Source organism: Saccopteryx bilineata, chromosome 3, assembly GCF_036850765.1.
Source record: "Saccopteryx bilineata isolate mSacBil1 chromosome 3, mSacBil1_pri_phased_curated, whole genome shotgun sequence".
Lineage (NCBI taxonomy): Eukaryota > Metazoa > Chordata > Mammalia > Chiroptera > Emballonuridae > Saccopteryx > Saccopteryx bilineata.
Genome location: NC_089492.1, coordinates 307611191 through 307627682, shown reverse-complemented (window position 1 = coordinate 307627682; position 16492 = coordinate 307611191). Strand labels below are relative to the sequence as shown.

At 43.5% G+C, this 16492-nt stretch overlaps 1 protein-coding gene across 1 annotated transcript in view; it reads left to right on the top strand.

Moving 5' to 3' along the window:
- LOC136330172 (sialoadhesin-like) overlaps positions 1 to 16492 on the top strand; it is a 36642-nt gene that overhangs the window by 15686 nt on the left and 4464 nt on the right. The window contains exons 11-18 of the mRNA XM_066266668.1: positions 1709 to 1761; positions 1939 to 1993; positions 2056 to 2433; positions 2637 to 2915; positions 3140 to 3187; positions 4047 to 4295; positions 4931 to 5027; positions 5339 to 5435. Of these exons, the coding sequence (XP_066122765.1) occupies positions 1709 to 1761; positions 1939 to 1993; positions 2056 to 2433; positions 2637 to 2915; positions 3140 to 3187; positions 4047 to 4295; positions 4931 to 5027; positions 5339 to 5435 (1256 nt within the window). The remainder of the gene's footprint in view (positions 1 to 1708; positions 1762 to 1938; positions 1994 to 2055; positions 2434 to 2636; positions 2916 to 3139; positions 3188 to 4046; positions 4296 to 4930; positions 5028 to 5338; positions 5436 to 16492) is intronic.

Sequence of the window (16492 nt, the reverse complement as noted above, 5' to 3'; positions counted from 1 at the left end):
GGAGGAGCTGCCTCCTATGGTTTGGACCACTTCCTTCCACCCGCCAGTCACACAATTGAAAAGTTATCAGCTCTGAAATTTGGTGCATGTCTCCCCTCTCAGACACCCTCACTGGTCCCGAGAGTAGATACCCCTGGCCTGCTGTACCTCACTCACTGTGTCCTGCACACTGGACTGCTGGGAGCAGAACCCCCAGAGCCCAGAAGACCTGCCCTGTCCTGCAGCAGTGAGAAGGGTAGTCCAGAGAGAAGTTAGAGAGGAATATAAGTATAACTAAGGGAAAATGTTTATCGGTTTTAAACTCTGCCACCCATTTTCTTTTCCTGACAAGGTGGTGGTGCAGTGGATAAGGAATTAGACTGGCATGTATAGGATCCAGGTTCAAAACCCTGAGGTCACCAGCTTGAGCACAGGCTCCTCATACTTGAGTACGGGCTCACCAACTTGAGGTGGCGTTGTTGGCTTGAGCGTGGAATCATAGATTCGACCCCATAGTCGCTGGCTTGAGGTTAAACTTTGCTGGCTTGAATCCAAGGTCACTGGCTTGAGCAAGGGGTCACATACTCTGCTATAGTCCCCCGGTCAAGGCACATATGAGAAAGCAATCAATGCACAAGTAAGGTGCTGCAAGAAAGAGTTGATGCTTCTCATCTCTCTTCTTCCTCTATTTCTGTCCCTGTCTCTTTCTCTCTGTCTCTGTCACAAAAGCAAATAATATAAAACTTAAATTAAAAATCTATACCCTATAGTCTGTACTTTCTTCCCTACCAAAGTCCAATGTACAGAGAATCTCTGCCTCAGTTTCACCAGTGTTTCACTGTGGGTCTTCTTTTCATATTCTTGTTGTGTGTTCACACACAGAATCTTCGCCTCTACTGACCATGTGTCCCCTCTGTTCAATTCTCCTGAGACTCACCTTCCAACCTGGGGGCAGCGGGAGTGACCTCCCTCCACTGTGGATTCCACATTCCAGCTGCCATCACTAGGCGCTCCAGGCTGCAGAACACTTGCTGTGTCCCCACTGCACGGTGATTCTCAGGCAGCATCCAGGACTGTGTGTGACCCTGTGAGTGGAGAGGGGGAATGCTCATCATGTGGATGCTGAGGGAGGAAACTTAATTGTCCTTGTCAACCCTACTGAACTTCCCCCATTCCCGTGTTGCAGAGATGGGTGGTGCATGTCTCCCCTCTCAGACACCCTCACTGGTCCCGAGAGTAGATACCCCTGGCCTGCTGTACCTCACTCACTGTGTCCTACACACTGGACCGCCCTGGCTTGCTTGACATCCACAGACATCTACAATCTAGACCAGGGGAGTCTACTCAGAAAAAAAAACAATATTTTTGCTCTACAGAAAATGTCCTCCTAGGAGAAGGACTTGACAGAGAAACAAGAGGCGGGCTAGGGGCTGCACGGGGTGGGATTCGGGCACCGCTCACCCTCCCTGCCCTCAGGGTTCCCAGGAGAGGACATGGGTAGTAGATGGCTGATCTCTAAGAGCCACCCTGGCCAGGACAACTTCAGAGTCAGAAGTTTCCCTCTGACAAGTGTCACTTTCTGACCCCACCCCCATCTTCCTGTGTGGCCTTCTGTGGATCTTGCAATCTTTGGTTCTGGTTTCTGAGAAGCACGGTCTGAGAAACACATCTCCCAGAGGAACCTGTCACCACGAGCCCCAGACAGGCTATTGTTGCTGCTGCTGCACAGCGGTGAGGGCGAGCCGGAACTGGGGGCCTGAGGGAGTTCAGGGGGTTACAAAGGTGGGTCTCCAGGTCGTGAGCTGTGGGGTGTCAGCCTGCTCTGTGCACAGAGGAGACAAACACCAGCTCGGAGGTTCCTCTTCTGTGAAAGGAAAGGGCCCTGCTCCCTCCCCGGCTGGTGTGGTCCCCCGGGATCCCTGCCCCAGCCCTTTACTGTCCTCATCTTTTCACTTGCAGGAGCCCAGAAACCCGTCAGAGATGCTGTGGCTGCTGCTGCCCCTGCTCTGGACAGGTGAGTGCCCGAGGGGAGGTGACAGACAGGATGGGGGGGGACTGACTGTTGTTTCTCTGCAGGGGCCCTGGCTCAGGATGAATTCAGTCTGAGGATGCCAGAGTCTGTGACGGTCCAGGAGGGACTTTGTGTCTTCGTGCCCTGCAGGGTGTCCTACCCCCAGATAGATTGGACTGATCAGGACTCAGCTTGGGGCTGCTGGCAACGGAAAGTGAAATTCTATGGCCAGAATGTTGTAGTGGCCACCAACAAACCACCTGGTAATGTGCAGGAGGAGGCCAAAGGCCGATTCCACCTCCTCGGGGATCCCCGGTTCTACAACTGCTCCCTGGACATCAGAGACGCCAGGAGAACTGACAGCGGTTCATATACTTTTCGGGTGGAGAGAGGAGAAATGGGATATACTTACCAAACCCCCATACTTACTGTGCGTGTGATAGGTAAGAAGCATTCTCCAGTGAGGCCAGAGGGAAAGTTCATGGTGGCCCCATATAAGGCCAGGCTAGGACCTCATTCTGGGAGGGAGTTGGGGGTACAGCCTGTTGGGACTCAGAAAGAGGATCTGGACCAAAGCCTGAGGCTTCTGTCAGGGAACACCTTGGACCCTCCATCCTGATCTTCTGTCTCCCCTTCTCCTCACCAGCCCTCAACCACACACCGGACATCATCATCCCGGGGACCCTGGAGGCTGGCTACCCTGTAAACCTGACCTGCTCCGTGCCCTGGGCCTGTGAGCGGGGCACGCCCCCCACCTTCTCCTGGACGTCAGCAGACCACCCCACCCTGGTCCCTGGCACCCACCTCTCTCCTGTGCTCACCCTCACTCCGCAGACTCAGGACCATGGTGCCACCCTCACTTGTGAGGTGACCTTGCCTGGGGTCAGCGTGACCACGAAGAGAACCATTCACCTCAACGTGTCCTGTGAGAGCTAGCCCAGAGGGAGTCCCTGATGCGGTTCCTGCGGGAAACAGAGATGGGGGTTCGGGGACTCAGACACTGGATACTGGTCCTAATCTGGGCTGGGGTAGGATGAGAGAGGTGTCTGCTTCTCCTCTTTCCCCATTTAAGCACGTCCTGGGGACACAGAGCCAGTGTCACCCAGCCTTTACCACTGACTTATCCCCACTCCATGTCCTTCTGTCCAGACACTCCACAGAACTTGGTCGTCACTGTCTTCCAAGGAAATGGCACAGGTAAGAAGGAGCTCGTTGGGACTGTGGGGAGCAGGGCTACTTCCCGGTCAGGACAGGGCTAGGTTTTACCAGTTCATTCTGGTCACCAGACACCCCTTTGCAGGTGAACCCAATGGCCCTTTGCCTTCCTCAGCCCCCATGGCCACTGAGAACAGTGTCCCCATTGGTCTCTCACTCCCAGAGGATTCTCCAAGCCCCCTGTCAGCTCACCAGGAGAACAAGGCACCAACCACACAGCTGAGCTGCCTCTCAAGGTCCCTGGTCATCCATCTTCCGATGAGTCCTCCAGGCTCATATTTCAATTTTCCTCTAACAGTTTTTTAATTTTATGTATGTTTGAACAGGTAGTATAGTCACATGGCTAACAATTTAAAGGGCACTGAAATCTATCCTCAGATGCCCATCCCCTCCCTGGAAGTGACCAGGGTCCACACACCACAGTGAGCCTTGGTTTGTTGACCTGAAGGACCAAACAGGTCCTGCAATATTAGTCAAAGACCTCCTCATTCCTCTCTGCGACTGCGCATGAGAGGAAGAGACACCCTAACACAGGCAGACTCAAACTTTCACTCCTCACTGGTGGGAACATAAACTTGTCTACCTTCTGGGCAGAACAACTTGAGAATTTCTCTTTTTTTAAAAAAAATCTTTTATTAATTTTAATTTATTGCGTTAACACAGATTCAAGTGTCCCACTCAATATAAGTCCCTCTCTCCCACCCTCTTGTCCCCTATTGCCCCTCTTTGCTCACTCCCCCTAACTCCCTTCCCCCTTCCCTTTGGAATTTGCTGTCCTGAACAACTTGAGAATTTCTCTTGATCTCTTTGTCACTCTGACCCTCTGTCTCTTTTTTTCCAGCACCCACAGTCCTGGAGAACGGTTCATCTCTTTCCATCCGGGAGGGCCAGTCCCTGCGCCTGGTCTGTGTGGTCGACTGCAACCCCCCCGCCAGGCTGAGCTGGACCCGGGGGAGCCTGACCCTGAGCTCCTCAAATCCCGGGGTCCTGGAGCTCCCTCAAGTACGCATGGGAGATGAAGGGGAATTCACCTGCCGAGCTCAGCATTCTCGGGGCTTCCTGCATGTCTCTCTGACCGTCCGTCTGCAGAGTGAGTGCATGTGTGGATTGGGGAGGGGCTAGAGAAAAACACCCACTGCTCCCTCACAGTCCACCCAGGGGCCCCTCCAACTTCAAGGGGGAAATCAACTATGATATGAGCTCGGCTCTGACGTCTGAAATTTTCTGGGACTCAAAGTACCCCAGTCCCCTTCCTGTATGGCCCGATCTCTGAAAAGTGCAGCAAGGGCTGGGCAGGAGAGACAAGAGGAAGGAGGTGGTTCTTGGAAGGAGGACTGGGGCTTGGACAGGTGTCTTGGGACACAATGTCCCTGCTTTTTGGGACAGGATGAGGTCAAGCAAGTGAAGCACTCATCCTGGGCACAAAATTGTAAAGAGAAGCCAAAGAAACCTCAGCCAGCAGAGAAATATCACCACAATGCAGTGTTTTTTTTTAAGTAAAAATGAATGCAAAATAAGTTCCACAACGAACAAAATATCCACATTCCAAAAAGAGGCAGGCTGTACCCCAGTTCCTGTATGCCTCCCTCCACTGTTCCTGTAGTTTGCATCTGGCAAAGGGGTCAGAAAACTGAAATCCAGGGTGTCTGGGGTCCTTCAGGGTGCGGGAGGAGAAAAGATAAGAGTTCTCAGAGGGCAGTCACCAATAATCCAATCTGTCTGCAGGAAATGCGTGGGCATTATCGGAAACGACGCTGGGGGCTGTCGGGGGAGCTGGCCTTACAACACTGCTCTTCTTGTCCTTCTGTGTCCTTGTCGTCCTGTGAGCACTGACCCTGGGGAGGGCGGGAGAACCCTGGGCTGGGAAAGGCCAGGCGGCTGCGGAATCTCTGAGCCCAGAGCTGAAGGGACCTGGGGGACCAGTCCCTGAAGCAATTGGCAGGAAGCGGGTCCCTGGCACCTGCGTAGGTGTCACAAACCTCTGGCTCCGGGAAGGGGAAGCTGGCATTCTCAACCCTGGGACCACCTCAGTCACCCTTCCAGTCCCTTAAGAGAGAACGATGGAGAGGAATCAGTCTGCCCGCTGTATCCTGAGCTGGCCGGACTGAACGGCTCTCTGGTCTCTTCACACAGAGTGAGGTCCTGCAGGAAGAAAGGGACAAAGACAGTATTGAGCACGGAGGATGCAGGCACGGAGGGTGCAAATACTGTCACGCGGTCAATCTCTCAGGTGAGTGAGCTGGTCATCTCACCACCGCGTCCTGCCTAGACACCTCCCCCAGGATGGCCCCGTGGATTGCTCTGCATGGCCAAGGCTGCTCTCCTACTCTCCTACTCCTTCCTGACTCTCCATCTTGCTCACAGCACAAACAGCCCCTCCTCTTTCAGGTCAGGAATGGCGGACTCGCCTTCTCTTTGTCCTCCCTTTCTTCTTCAATGTCCCCCAGTTCACCATGTCTCCTCTATTTTTCCTGCTAAGAACAGCTAGTTTTGGTCTTCCTCTCTCCATCCTGACCCCTATCATTGCTGAAGCTTCTGAATCTCTTCCGGGACTTCCTCATTACCCTGCTTCTCACTCCATTGCCTTATACAGAGTGATCATCTAAAGGCTATCACTGTCCAGTTCCTCTGCCTTTTTCCCCAACTGCTTAGAACAGAGGCTGGCCAACTTCTTCTACAAAGAGCCAGAGAGTAAATAATTCTGGCTTTGTGGGTCATGCAGTCTCTATTGCAGCCAATCAGCTCTGTTGCTGTAGCGTGTGTTCCAGTAAAACTTTATTTACAAGAGCAGGCAGCGGCCGATTTGGCCCCTGGGCTATAGTTTGCAGAGCCCTAACCCAGACAATAAAGCCCAAAGGCCTCAGCCTGCATCTCTGCATATTCTGGCCTCGCAAGTGTCCACCTCCCCAGAACAGTTGAAATCAGGGTGAGGTGAGGAAGACATTGGCCTCAGAAGCAAAACTCAAGGAGGTGCCAAAAATCTCAGTAAACAAAATAATGTTTTAAAGAATGATTTTTTCTCTTAAGCATTTTTATTTTTTACTTCAGTTGACATTCAATGTTATATTAGTTTTGAGTGTGCAACATAGAGGTTAGACATTTATGTACCTTATGAAGTGATCCCCCTAATAATCCTGGTACCCACCTGACACCATGCACAGTCATTACAATATTAGTAACTACAATATATTCCCTATGCTGTATTTACATCCCTGTGACTATTTTATAACTACCAGTTTGTACTTCTTTTTATTTTTTTAATTCAGTGAGAGAAAGGAAGGCAGAGCGACACAATCTGGCATGTACCCAAATCGGGACAACAAGCCCACCATGGGGCAGTGTTCTGCCCATCTGGGGCATTGCCCTGTTGCTCAGCAACTGAGCTCTTCTTAGCACCTAAGGCAGAGGCTATGGAGCCATCCTCAGCGCCCAGGGACAACTCGTTCTAATCAAGCCATGGCTGCAGGAGGGGGAGAGAGAGAGAGAGAAAGAGAAGCATGAGAGGGAAGGGTGGAGAAGCAGATGGGCACTGCTCCTGTGTGCCCTGACCCAACAGGGCCCAGTTTGTACTTCTTAATCTCTTCACTTTTTCACCTGACCTCCAAATCTCCCCACCCCCACTTTTGTCAGCTATCAGTTTGTTCTTTGTATCTATGGGTCTGTTTCTATTTTATTTGTTCAATTATTTTGTTTTTTAGATTCCACCTATAAGTGATATGACATGTTATTATTATTATTTTTTCCATCTGACTTATTTCACTTAGCATGATTCCCTCTAGGTCCATCATGTTGTTGCAAAAGGTCAGATCTCATTCTTTTTGAAACTGGAAACGGGGAGAGACAGTCAGACAGACTCCCGCATGCGCCCGACCGGGATCCACCCGGCACGCCCACCAGGGGCCACACTCTGCCCACCAGGGAGCGATGCTCTGCCCCTCCGGGCGTTGCTCTGCGCGACCAGAGCCACTCTAGCGTCTGGGGCAGAGGCCAAGGAGCCATCCCCAGCGCCCGGGCCATCTTTGCTCCAATGGAGCCTTGGCTGCGGAAGGGGAAGAGAGAGACAGAGAGGAAGGGGGGGTGGAGAAGCAAATGGTAGCTTCTCCTATGTGCCCTGGCCAGGAATCGAACCCGGGTCCCCCACATGCCAGGCCGACGCTCCACCGCTGAGCCAACCGGCCAGGGCCAGATCTCATTCTTTTTTATGGCCCAGCAATACTTTATTGTACACATGTACCACTTCTTTATCCTATCCTTTACTGATGGTCATTTAGACTTCTTTTTATCTTGGGTAGATTTATGCATAATTTTTCTTAAAAATCAAAATTAATTTTTTTTAAATATATAATGTGAAAAATATAAAAAACCTGAACAATGACAGAATCAAGAGACTGAAGTTAGTTTAAAATTATTTAAGATCATAACTTAGTCAGGAGGAGTTGCTAAACATGGCAGCATCCTCAGCTGAAAATGAGAGAAGCAAGGAAGTCAGTTTTGAAAGTATTCTTTCTGTATTTACTTTCAACAAAGCCAAGAAAACAATTTTAGTAAATTTTGATTGAGATATAAAGAAAATATTGAGACAAAGTTTTAACACATCCCTTTTCAGGCTTTCAGTAGTATTTTAGTTACTTTCATGTTTCAGGGGGAAAATTCAATCCACCATTAAAAATATGTAAAACATATCTAGAGGCACACTCATTTTTTTCTTCTGCCTCAAGCTCCAGTTAGTTCAGAAAAGAACTCTTACTAATCTTGGGTTTATTTTAATATTTGATGTTTTGGTCTCCATGGATTTTTTTTACATTTATTTTGATTTTAAAATCTTGCATTAAAACATTACTTATGTCCTCCCTGGCTGATTGGCTCAGTGGTAGAGTGTTGGCCTGGCATGTGGATGTCCTGGGTTTGATTCCTGGTCAGAGTACACAGGAGAAACGCCCATCTGCTTCTCCACCCCTCCTTCTCTCACTTCTTTCTCTCTCCTTCTCCCTCTCTCTCTCTCTCTCTCTCTCTCTCTTATTTCCTCCCCTCCTGCAGCCAAAGCTCAATTAGAGAAAGTTGGCCTTGGGTACTAAGGATGGCTCCATGGTTGTCTCTGCCTCAGGCACTAAGAAGAGCTCAATTGCTGAGCAACAGAGCAAGGGCCCCAGATGGAAGTTTCTCTCTGCCTCCCCTCTTCTCACTAAAAAACTCTTTAAAAAATTAAAACAAAAATATTATTTATGTCAATTATGGGGTTTGGGGCACCATTTTTTATTTTGCACTAACTCTAATTCCAGCCTCATTCTCCTGGCCAATGGCTGTCAGTTCACCCTGCTTTTCATGCTACAATGTTCACTCCATCCACACTGGCTAGCATTTCATTGTTAGCAACCAAAACAGGGTTCTTGTTCCCTCTGGGTCTTTGCATAGGCAATTTCTCCTTTTTCAAATCCTCTTCCCACCCATTTCCACTTATTTATGCCTGTTCAACCTTCATGCTCCAACGTAAGTGTCACATTTTTCATTTACTTATTGCACTCAGCGTGTGATTGAAAACCTTTGAAGGGTTTGAGCAGCAGAGTAAAATACATCTTTTCATTCATAAATTCCTTCAGGAAATATTATTGAGCACCTACCAAGTGATAAATGTATATGCCAGGGATCCATCTATGAAAAAAATATGTATATTTCTTAAATTTGGGGCTCAACCTAGGCAGAGGAATATACCAAAACCAATCCAACAAACACCAAACAACAGATAAGGGAATGGAAGGTGAAAATAGATATTTAGGGGGAAATGCAGGGTATAGGAAATAGGGAGTGGTAGGGAGATAGTTTGTGAAGGGTTTTTTTGTTACTATTATTTATTTTTATGGTAAAAAAAACAACCATAACATAAATATACCCTCTTATTTTTAAGTGTACAGTTGTGCAACCTATTTCATCTTGCACAACATGAACTCTGTACTCAGTGAACAACAACTCCGCACTTCCCTACCTACACCAGCCCCTGGCAGCCATCAGTTCACTTTCCGTTTATGGGTTTGGCTTCTCTAGATACCTCATCTAAGTGGAATCATACAGTATTTGTCTTTTTCTGTATGATTTAATTCATCTGACATCATGTCTTTAGAGCTCATCCATTGTAGCATGTAACAGAATTACCTTTTTTTTAAAGTCTTCATAATATCCCATTGCACATATATACCACATTTTCTTTACTCACTTTCATCTACTTATCTGCCGATGGCTATTTGGGTTGCTTCCATCTCTTTGCTATCATGAATAACGCTGCAATGAACAGGAGCTTGCAAATATCTCTTTAAGATCATGTTTTCAATTCTTTTGGATAAATACGCATAACTGGGATCGCTAGATCATAGGGTAGTTATTTTGTTCAGGTTTGTTTTTTGAGGAACGTACTTACTGTTTCTCACAGTGACTATACCCTTTTACATTTTCACCTACAGTGCAGAAGTTTCTAATTTCTCCATATCCTTGCCAACATTTGTTATTTTTTTTTTAGTTTGGCTTGGATTTTCTAATTGTAGCCATACTAATGGATATGAATTGATAGCTCGTTGTTTTGATTTGCATTTCTCCAACAAGTAGTGAGGTTAAACAACTTTCTATGCATTTTCAGTCATTTATATATCTTCTTGGGAGAAATGTCTAATTCAAAATTTTTGCCCACTTTTTAATACTTTTTCTTTTTTAATTTTTGAGTTATAGAAATTCCTTATATATTGTGGATATTAACATCTTTATCAAATATATGATTTGCAAATATCTTCTCCCATTTTATAGATTGGCTTTCTTTTTTGTTTGTTTGCTTTTTAAATTTTATCTAGAAAATTAAATTTAACAGGGTGACATTAATCAATAAGAGTACATACATTTCAGCTAAAGGTTTCTATAGCATTTGAGCTGTTGATTATGTTCTTTACCCATCATCCAATGTCAAATCATTTTCTGTCACCAGATATTTGTCCCCCTTTACTCCCTTCCCCCCACACCCTCCTACAACACCTGGTAACCATTTCATTTTGATCTATGTCCCTGAGTCTGTTTTATATCTCACCTATGTGTGAAATCATATAACTCTTAGATTTTTCTGATTTACTTATTTAACTCAGTATAATGTTCTCAAGGTCCATCCATGTTGTCGTAGGCAATATGTCATCATTTCTTAAGGCTGAGTAGTATTCCATTGTATATATGTACCATATCTTTTTTATCCGATCCTCTATCAGGGGACACTTTCGTTGTTTCCATGTCTTGGCCACTGTGAATAATGCAGTGATGAACATGGAGGTGCATGTGTCATTACCTACCAATGTTTTTGAGTTTTGGGAGTACGTATCCAGTAGAGGAATTGCTAGGTCATAGGGTAGTTCTATTCTTGATCTTTTAAGGAACCACCATGCTTTCTTCCATAATCGTTGTACTAATTTTCATTCCCACCAACAGTGAATGAGGGTTCCTTTTTCTCCACAGCCTCTTCAACACTTGTTACTACCTGTCTTGTTGATAATAGTCAATCTAACAGGTGTAAGGTGGTATCTCATTGTAGTTTTGATTAGCATTTCTTGAGTGGTTAGTGAAGATGGACATCTTTTCATATATCTGTTGGCTATTTGTATGTCCTCTTGGGAGAAGTGTCTATTCAGGTCCTCTCTGCATTGTTTTAACTGGATTGTTTGCTTGTTTGTTGCTGAGCTTTGTGAGTTGTTTATATATTTTGGATATTAACCCCTTATCAGAGCTGATGTTTGCAAATATCATCTCTCATTTAGTTGGCTGCCTAATTGTTTTGTTGTCAATATCTTTTACTGTGCAGAAGCTTTTCAGCTGGACATAGTCCCATTCATTTATTTTTGCCTTTACTTCCCTTGCCTTTGGAGTCAAATTCATAAAATGTTTTCTATACCCAAGGTCCATGAGTTTACTATCTATGTTTTCTTCTATGTAATTTATTGTTTCAGAATTTATATTTAGGTCTTTGATGCATTTTGAATTTATTTTTGTGCAGAAGGACAAACTAGTTAAGTTTCATTCTTTTACATGTGGCTTTCCAATTTTCTCAGGACCATTTATTGAAGAGGATTCCTTTTCTTCATTGTGTGTTTTTGGCTCCTTTGTCAAAGACGATTTATTCATATATATGTGTGTGTGTGTGTGTGTGTGTGTGTGTGTGTGTGTGTGTGTGTGTATGGTTTTATTCTGGGCTCTCAGTTCTGTACCATTGATCAGTATGTCTGTTTTTCTGGCAATACCATGCTGTTTTGATTATCGTGGCTCTGTAGTATAATTTGAAGTCAGGCAGTGTAACTGACTTCATTCTTTGTCCTCAGGATTGCTTTGGCTATTTGAGTTTCTTATGGTTCCATACAAACCTGGTGATATTTTGTTCTATTTCTTTAGAACTGTATTGAATTTGTATATTGTATATTTAGGACTGTATTTATTGTATTTGTGTGTTGCTTTGAATAATGTGGCCATTATGTCAATTCTTCCAATCCATAACATGGAATATTTATTCATTTTATTGGTCTTTTTTAATTTCTTCAATAATGCTTTGTAGTTTTCAGTACATAGGTCATTCACATCCTTTGTTAAGTTTATTCCCAGGTCTTCTATTTATTTATTTGTTGCAATTGTAAAAAGAATTGTTTTTTTGTTTTTTTATAGTTCATTTTCCGAAGCTACGTTGTTGGTGTATAGGAAAGCAATAGACTTTTGTATATTGATTTTGTATCCTGTGACTTTACTGTATTGCTTTATTATTTCTAATAGTTTTTTAGTGGTGTGTTTGAGGTTTTCTATATACAAGATCATATCATCTGCAAGAAGGAATACCTTTACTTCTTTCCCAATATGGATGCCTTTTATTTCTTTCTCTTGCCTGATTGCTCTGGCTAAAACTTCCAGATCTATGTTGAATAAGAGTGGAGAGAATGGAAAGCCTTGTGTTGTTCCTGATTTTAGAGGAAAAGCCTTCATTTTTTCACCATTTAGTATGATATTAACTGATGACTTGTCATATATGGCCTTTATTATGTTTTGATACTTTCCTTCTATTCCAATTTTATTGAATGTTTTAAACATAAAGCAATTTTGTTTCTTATCAAATGCCTTTTCTGCATCTTGATTGGATCATATGATTTTTGTTCTTTGTTTTGTTGATGTGGTGTACTGTATTACGTTGGTCAATTTACATATGCTGAACCATCCTTCTGCTCCTAGAATGAGTCCCACTTGACCATAATGTATTATTTTTTTAATGTGTTGTTGTACTTGATTTGCTAGTATTTTGTTTAGGATTTTTGCATTCATATTCATTAAAGATATTGGTCTGTAGTTTTATTTTTTTGTTTTGTCCTTGCCAGGTTTTGGTATGAGGGTTATGTTGGCCTCATAAAATGTGTTAGGGAGTATTGTTCTTCTTTTATTTTTTTGGAAGACTTTGAAAAGGATAGGGACCAAATATTATTTGAATGTTTGGTAGAATTCACTAGTGTAGCTGTCTGGTCCTGGACTTTTATTTTGGGGAGAGGTTTTTATAGATGTTTCTATTTCTTCCCTGCTTCTAGGTATTTTTAGGTTTCCACTTCTTTGTGACTCAGTCTAGGAAGATTGTATAGTTCTAGGAATTAATCCATTTCCTCTAGGTTGTTGAATTTGCTGGCATATAATCTTTCACAGTATTCTACTATGATCCTCTGTATACCTATGTCTGTGGTAATTTCTCCTCTTTCAGTTTGGATTTTGTTTATGTGAGGATTTCTCTTTTTTCCTTAGTGAATCTAGCCGGGGGTTGTCATTTTTATTTATGTTTTCAAAGAACCAGCTCTCTGTTATATTAATTTTTTATAGTTTTTAAATTCATGTTCTCTATTTCATTTATTTCTGCTCTCATTTTTACTGTTTCCTTTCTTCTGCTGACTTTGGGTTGCCTTTGTTCTTCTTTTTCTAGTTCCATAAAATGTGGTGTTGGGTTGTTGACTTGGGATCTCTCTTGTTTTTTGACATGAGCTTGGAATAATATAAACTTCCCTCTTATTACTGCTTTTGCTGCATCCCCAAAATTTTTATATGTCGTGTTACCATTTCCATTTGTCTTTTTATATATTTTGATCTCTGCTATTATTTCCTCTTTGACTCAGTCATTTTTTAGAAGTAGGTTAATTTCCACTCTTTTTTGTGGGTTTCTTTACTTCCTTTTTGCAATTGAATTCTAATTTCAAAGCCTTATGGTCAGAAAATATGCTTGGTATAATTTCAATCTTTCTGAATTTGTGGGTGTTAGTTTTGTGGCCCAACATATAGTCTATCCTTAAAAATATTCCATGCATACTGGAGAAGAATGTATAACTGATGTTTTGGGATGAAATGTTCTGTAAATGTCTATTATGTCTACTTGGTCTAGTGCAGGGGTCTCAAACTCGCGGCCCATGGGCCGCATGCGGCCCGCCGAACAATTTTGTGCGGCCCGCAGACTAATCCACAAAGTTCAAATGGATTAGTCTGCGGGCCGCACAAAATTGTTCGGCGGGCCGCGAGTTTGAGACCCCTGGTCTAGTGTGTTGTTTAAGGTCAATATTCCTTTATTGTTTTTCTGTTTAGATCAGTGGTAGTCAACCTGGTCCCTACTGCCCACTAGTGGGCATTCCAGCTTTCATGGTGGGTGGTAGTGGAGCAACTGAAGTATAAATAAAAAAAATAGATTTAACTGTAGTAAGTTGCTTCATAAAGATTCATTCTGCCAAACTTAGTGAAAATCCGACATAAAGTACTTGGTAAGTAATTATTATTATATGCTTTAGCTTGCTGTAACTCTGCTTTATAAATTGTATAAAGTAAAGTTATTTCCTTACTTTATAAATCACCATTACTGTGGAACCAGTGGGTGGTTAGAAAATTTTATTACTAACAGAGATACAAAATTGGGTGGTAGGTAAAAAAAGGTTGACTACCCCTGGTTTAGATGATCTATCTAAAGCCATCAATTGTATGTTGAAATCTCCAAGTAATATTATGTTTTTGTCTTCTTCTATTTTTAGATCAGTTAGTAGATGTCTTTTTCTTCTGATGTACCCATTATTCTTAAATTGCTATTTCTGATAGAGTGAAACAATTCTTGTAAAGCTCTCTCATTTTTTTAAATTCATGAGTATCTCTCCTCTTCTTTCTGTAGCATCTCTAGTTGCCTGTCTTTAATGCCACTGATTCTCTCCTCTATCTGATTTGTTCTATTAGCTAAACTTGCTACCTCAGTTTTCAATTCATTTATTGAGTTCTTCATTGCTGTTTTTAAAGTTTCAATTTCCTTGGTGAGGTATTTGTTATGCTTTCTGAGGATATTAATTTACCTATTGGTGTTTTCTCACATCTCATTGGGTACTTCCAGAAATTTAATTTTGAATTCTCTATCATTTAATTCCAATGTTTCCATGTGATCGAGATGTTTTTCTGAGTATTAAAATTTTTTTTTCTGAGTAAGTTTCTGTCATGTGTAGCCATCGTATTTGATTTCTTCTTCCTTGGTGGCATTTGTGAGTGGTACTGTTAAGAACTGTAACAAAATAAAACTAAAAATTAAAAAGTACAATAAAAATTATAAAAATTTAAAAAATAATGATAAGTAAGAAATAAATACTGTCCTGACCGACTGGCTCAGTGGTAGAGCATTGGCCTGGTGTGTGGATGTCCTGGGTTCAATTCATGGTCAGGACACACTGGCGAAGTAACCTTCTACTTCTCCATCCTTTCCCTTCTACCTTCTCTCTGTGTGTCTCTCTCTTCCCCACTCTTCAACCATGGCTCAGTTGGAGCAAGTTGACCCTGGGTGCTGAGGATGGATCCATGGTCTTGCCTCAGGTGCTAAACTAGTTCAGTTGCTGAGCAATGAAGCAACAACCCCAGATGGGCAGAGCATCTCCCCATTGGGGTCTTGCTGGGTGGAACCTGGTTGCAATGCATGCAGGAATTTGTCTCTCTGCACCTCCTGCTTCTCACTTAAGAAAAAAGAAAGAAAAACCACAGAAAACACAGATTGAATACCAAAAATCAAATAATATCAGTAACAAACCACCCACAAAAAATAAGAATAAAAAATATAAAAATGAAAAAATGAAAATTCAATAGAGAAAATGGAGAAAAAAATTATTAAGAACAAAAAAAATATATTTTGGATTTGCTAAGTTACTGTTTTCTTCTAGTAGATGTCACTGTACCACAAGTTTTAGCTCTGTGAAATTCCTGGGCTGCTCTACACTAAGATGTTGCTGTTACAATGATGTAGATAGGGCTGCAGCTCCATTGGTTGTTAGGGTGTGTTGTGTGGGCTACCCAGCTTCAGCTTTCTGGCTTCTAGCAATGGTAATCTCTTGGCCTCCAGGTGCTGATCCTCATGTCTCAACAGACCTGGGGACTAAACACAGAGCACCTCTGTTCTTCAGGGGAGAGAGTGGCTCTGGAGAGCTAGGTGTGGGGTCTGTCTCTACCATTTTCCATTCCCATAAGGTGAGGGAGGCAGGCTTTGGGAGGCTGGGAGGGCCATGTGGTACTTTTCTCTGTCTCTACTGAGTGCAGGGTGCAGGCAGGTTTTATAAACACTGGCTGTGACCTTGTGCTCTGTCCCTCTATCTCACTGCTCCCCCCAGCAGGAGACCTAGTTACTCAAGGTTTCCTTCTCTGTACCCCTCAGACAAAACCCAGACAGCCTGAGATTCTCTCCTCCCTACAGTTCAGTAGAGAAAAAAAAACCCAGTCATTCCAGGTTTGTCTCCTCTCCAGAGCCCATTGCGAATGTGTTTTATCTCCACTCCCCGCCCCCCTCTTTTCAGCTCATCCCACCTTTAGTCCATTTTGGTATATGGATCTTTCAAGCATGCCTGCGAGCCCAGCTGGGGTTCCTTCACTGCATTATAGTTGTTCAATTTGTTGAAATTTCAAGGGGAGAAACCAGGAGTATCTCTCATGCAGCCATTATTCTAACATCACTCTGCCTGCAAGAGGTCAGAACTTGTGCATGCCATTTCTCCCACAGTATATCCAACACACAGCTCAGAGCCTTACCCACAGTGGGGCTCAGTAGGATACCAGTCTTTGGGGTCAGAAATAACTAGGATTGGATCCTGGTTTCAACAGGAACTTTGAGCATGCTACTGACCTGGTTCAACCTCAGTTTTCATATCAATAATAATATCTTCCTTATGAGCTTGTTGTGGGAATTTAATGAGACTAGTAAGCACCAGATAAGGTGCTAATTAACTGTTAAGTACTTGAGGAAAGCATGAATTC